Source organism: Priapulus caudatus, unplaced genomic scaffold, assembly GCF_000485595.1.
Source record: "Priapulus caudatus unplaced genomic scaffold, Priapulus_caudatus-5.0.1 Scaffold167, whole genome shotgun sequence".
Lineage (NCBI taxonomy): Eukaryota > Metazoa > Priapulida > Priapulimorpha > Priapulimorphida > Priapulidae > Priapulus > Priapulus caudatus.
In genome coordinates, this window is record NW_014577228.1 from 319,995 (window position 1) to 324,994 (window position 5,000).

The 5,000-nt window shown below is 45.3% G+C and overlaps 1 protein-coding gene across 1 annotated transcript in view; it reads right to left on the reverse strand.

Moving 5' to 3' along the window:
- LOC106806540 (WD repeat and SOCS box-containing protein 1-like) overlaps nt 1–5,000 on the reverse strand; it is a 36,223-nt gene that overhangs the window by 6,726 nt on the left and 24,497 nt on the right. The window contains exons 3-4 of the mRNA XM_014808514.1: nt 1,450–1,630; nt 358–564 (exon numbers count right to left, since the gene is read on the reverse strand). Of these exons, the coding sequence (XP_014664000.1) occupies nt 358–564; nt 1,450–1,630 (388 nt within the window). The remainder of the gene's footprint in view (nt 1–357; nt 565–1,449; nt 1,631–5,000) is intronic.

Consider the following 5,000-nt stretch of genomic DNA (forward strand, 5'->3'; position numbering starts at 1 on the left):
AGAGAGAGAGAAAGGGGAGGGTGAGGGAGAGGAGGGTGAGAGAGAGGAGAGAGAGAGAGAGAGAGAGAGAGGAGGGTGATAGAGAGAGGAGGGTGAGAGAGAGGAGGGTGAGAGAGAAAGGAGGGTGAGAGAGAGAGAGGAGGGCGAGAGAGAGTGGGGGATGGTGAGAGAGAGAGAAAGAGAGAGAGAGAAAGAGGAGGGAGAGAAAGCGAGGAGGGTGAGAGAGTGGAGGAGAGAGAGGATGAAAGAGGATGAGAGGCGATGAGAGAGGACATCCATGCATGCACGCACATACGCACACACGCACGCACGCACGCACACATGCACATGCACGCACACACACGCACGCATGCACGCACGACTCTACCTGTCTCGAGGTCGTATATCTTGATGTGTCCATTCTGCAGACCGACGGCTAGAACTGGAGCCTGCGCAAAGTTGAAGCGACATGCCCAGTTCTTCTTCATATTGCTCGCTGATGCCTTGTCTGCACGCGTCACCGCCAGCCCCCACACCACCTCACCACAGTCGAATGTCAGCGACTGCTGAACGTGACTAAGGTCCCTACGACGAAAGAGAGAGAGAGAGAGAGAGAGTAAGTAAGCGTGTGATACAATCAGCACTCCTCTATTGAATGGACTAGCATCTGTTTCTAGAGAACACTTTAAGCAATTCCCTAGAGTGGCAAATTCAGAGTGTAGTCGAAACTCTCATCGGAAACCTCCTGTATAGAAGGGAGGGACAGCTAGGTAGCGGACTACCAAGCATGCACAGTTAACACTCCTCTACGTCCTAGGTGCTCCCTAACGAGACCCTGTGTTAGTGCATGCGTCCATCGCATGGACAATCGCCCATTTCTAGTGAACGCTTTAAGCAGTTTCATAGACCGTGAACACTTTAGTGTGAAACCACCTCTATAGAAGAGACGACTGTATATAAGGGACATGCCTGGCAATTCCCGATAGTGGCAGCTTCAGAGTGAGACAACCATGAACACGAGTTCATGTTAAGACTAATGTCATGACTAATTTTTCATTTTCATTTCAGTTTCGCAAACGTCAGCTGTACGTTTTCAATCTTTACGGTAGAGTACCAATTAACCCAGTTAGATCTATTAGTCTACCAACCGAATGAACTTATTTAATGAATGACTAATATTGTTTCTGACAGAGGGTGCCTGGTTATTTGACAGGATGATAGGACGCAAGAGCGATGAGGTTTCACGTAAGAAGCCTTATCACTTACCATCGAGAACACGAGTGTGCACCGCGCACTCAAGCTGATAACGAAACAATATCCCCTCCCCCCCGACCACATCCAAAAGCAAAATTACGGCGAAAAAACACAGTTTCACGACCCACCCCACGCCCGTCATCCACCCAACCCCGTACCCTCCACGCCCCGCCCACCGGTACCCTGTGAACGGGCGCGACGATGGGTGACACTCACGGTGCGCGGCTCTCTCTGCTCCAGGGTACGATGGTGATCTTGCGTCCGGAAGCCCAGACGAAGCAGGAGCGGTCAGGAGCAAAGGCAACATGCCACGTCTCGAGGGCCGCACGCAGCTGTGGCCGCACGCTGTCCACATTGTCCGAGACGGGCTTCAGTGTCCCCACGCACTGCGCGCGATCTGCAAGACAAGGGGAGATCGATGATGCGGGGACAGTCTAAGGTACGGGCGATCTCGTATTACATGTATGGATCGGTACTTCTGCGAAAATCGGGTCTACAAAGAATTCTCTGAAATGACTTTGCATATGACAAAACACAGCTCGTTTATTTCGTTTCGGCAGGTATGCTATATATATTTATAGGTATCAAGTCACGAGGCATCACGAGCGAGGTATATCTCATGAATATTCACCCAGTCTACCGCGACCACCATGCCACAGGCACTAGGGGTGTTCAAATAATAAAATGACATGTAAATAAACACACGTGACATTGTATTTACTACCGAAGTTTAAATGTTCGTGTACTCTATCCTCTAATACTGAAATAACCCAAACACCTGAGCACCAGCCACACACGTCCCAGTCCCACCTGACCAGAACGGTGGAACAGCTGGTCGTCAGAACGGTTACGTCACGCGGAAATCCGCGGATGACAGTGTTTGACACGTGAGCAGCCGCTGTGCATGTGACACCCTGCGTGCGTGCACACACGTCATGATTGGAACAGATATGGATAGCTACGTTTGCAAAATTTCTAGCTTACAATGCAGAGTTCTGATCATGTGGTCGTAGCTTATGTTACCTCAACATGCAGGGGTAGAAATTAACTTTTGAAAAAGGGAGTCCCTGCCCTCAAAAAGAAGGAGTCCGCGGCAAAATAAGGGAGTCCGCAGTCTGAAGTTCAAAACTAAAGATATTAACAATAACGCATGTTCTTATTTTGAAGATTCATGTGGGTGCACGTCTGCCAAATTTTCTTTGGACATTTGCTGAAAAAATACGGTAATTCCGCAAGGCCGTGCTCTGGAACGAACTAGTTAGTATGGCAAAATTTTCAGGGAGTCACACGGACTCCTGCATATGTCAAATCAGGGAGTCCGACAGTAAATCAGGGAGTATTATTTGACTCCGGACTCCCGTTAATTTCGCACCCTGTGACATGTTGTAAGAAGAAGGTGACACGCGAACAAAGATATAAAGTTAACATGTACATCGGCGCGTGTGTCGTCGCACGGGCTTCCAAGAAATAGTACCTGTATTGATGTCTTAGTCCCGCACTTAGCCCATGTAAGTTCTCACACGGGATCGCGATCTCACATCATCACAGTGATCACACCCACCAACTAGCAAGTAATTACAGAGGTATGGATACACATGGTGACCGGACGAAAAACTATTATTGTGGTTCTATACTACTATAGTCTATTTGTCTTCTTCTTGGTATATTCTAAGAATAAAGTTATAAGCGGACAAGATATACAACTAAGTAAATTGCTGCCTAACTAATTAAATAAAATTGTTAAGTAATGTGTAAATGAGTAAATAAACGAATAAACAAATTACATAAACAAGACAGACAAATTCAATCACAAATGATTTGTCTGCATCATCATTTACATCAATAATAACAACAACAACAACAACAACAACAACAACAACAACAACAACAACAACAACAGAAACAGCTCCAACTACAACAACAACAACAACAACAACAACAACAACAACAACAACAACAACAACAACAACAACAACAACAACAACAACAACAACAGAAACAGCTACAACTACAACAACAGAAACAAGAGAAACAGCTACAACTACTACAACAACAGCAACAACAGCAGCAGCAGCAACAGGTGCAACCACAACAACAACAACAACAACAACAACAACAACAACAACAACAACAACAGAAACAGCTCCAACTACAACAACAACAACAACAACAACAACAACAACAACAGAAACAGCTACAACTACAACAACAGAAACAAGAGAAACAGCTACAACTACTACAACAACAGCAACAACAGCAGCAGCAGCAACAGGTGCAACCACAACAACAACAACAACAACAGTAACACCAACAACAAAAACAACAACAGCAGCAGTAGTAGTAGCAGGAGCGATAACAGCAGTAGCAGCAGCAGCAGTAGCAGCAGCAGCAGCAGCAGTAGTAGCAGGAGCGATAATGGCAGCAGCAGCAGCAGCAGCTACAGCAGTTGTAGCAAGAGCGATAACAGCAGCAGCAGCAGCAGCAGCAGCTACAGCAGTTGTAGCAGGAGCGATAACAGCAGCAACAGCAGCAGCAGTAGTAGCAGCAGCAGTAGTAGCAGGAGCGACAATGGCAGCAGCAGCAGCAGTAGTAGTAGCAGCAGTAGTAGCAGGAGCGATAACAGCAGCAGCAGGCAGTAGTAGCAGGAGCGATAATGGCAGCAGCAGCAGCAGCAGCAGCAGCAGCAGCAGCAGTTGTAGCAGTATAGTTGAATACAGCTGCTGCACGGAAGGCAATGGTTCTCTAACGCGTCCAAAGCTCGTCTAATTAATCACTGTAGCGTTACGCAAGACACGCACATGTACAGGTAGTGCGGGTGACGTGATCGTTGTTCAGGTTGGTCATATAACACACCTGCAGGCATTTCTACAACTTCCCCATGCTACTAGCAGCACAATTTATCACGTACACGTCGACAGCAGTCATGCTCGTATATACACGTACCGGTTTGAGTCAGTGCAATACATAATAACTCATATCCATCGACCGAGTACAGATCTACAGTGTATCGTGAGCTAATAAATAATACCGTGTATTATTAGCTCTTGCTATAATCATGTATACATCTAAAATAATTCTAGTATAGTATGTTACAGTGATGAGTGCAAACATATACAGGTAGTTGGGTATACTAGAAGATAAGGAGTTGGGCGAGGTGCGTTTGCCTAAGCCTCGGTACCACAAATCTGCGTGCGTGCAAGTAAAAGATACTTAAATTGGAGCACCACCGCATTTTGTTTACTCGAACCTAGCAGGATATATTTTATTGTTTTTCGTTTCTTGTTGACAAACCGTTGTTTATGATACCGTAATAAACACTGACGATAAATCAGAGACAGGAAACATGTAATACAGAAATGTATGTACATAATACAGTTAAAAGACACATAAAAGGAAAAAATTCAAACATGAAAATAATTACAATCAATCTATTCAAAACTTGTGTAGGTCTAAAAAACGGGTGCCCCAAAAATATATGTTGTGTAAAAAATAAAAACTCAAAAATAAAATGTTAGCCCTCCCAAATATATCTCACATGGTCGGAGTGGGTAAAAGGGAACGAGTTTTGATTCATTCATGGTTATATTTCTGTATGACATATAGGCTCTATTGCACCGGACCTTTCACGAAATGCGTATACACGCATGATGCACACGCCCACACCTGTATTTTTTAGTCCGGACAAAAGAACAAGTGGCCTTCTGTTGGTTCGGTTCAAGAAAAAAAACCTTGCGTGTTGCAGGGGGAGAAATTAACTTTTGAACACG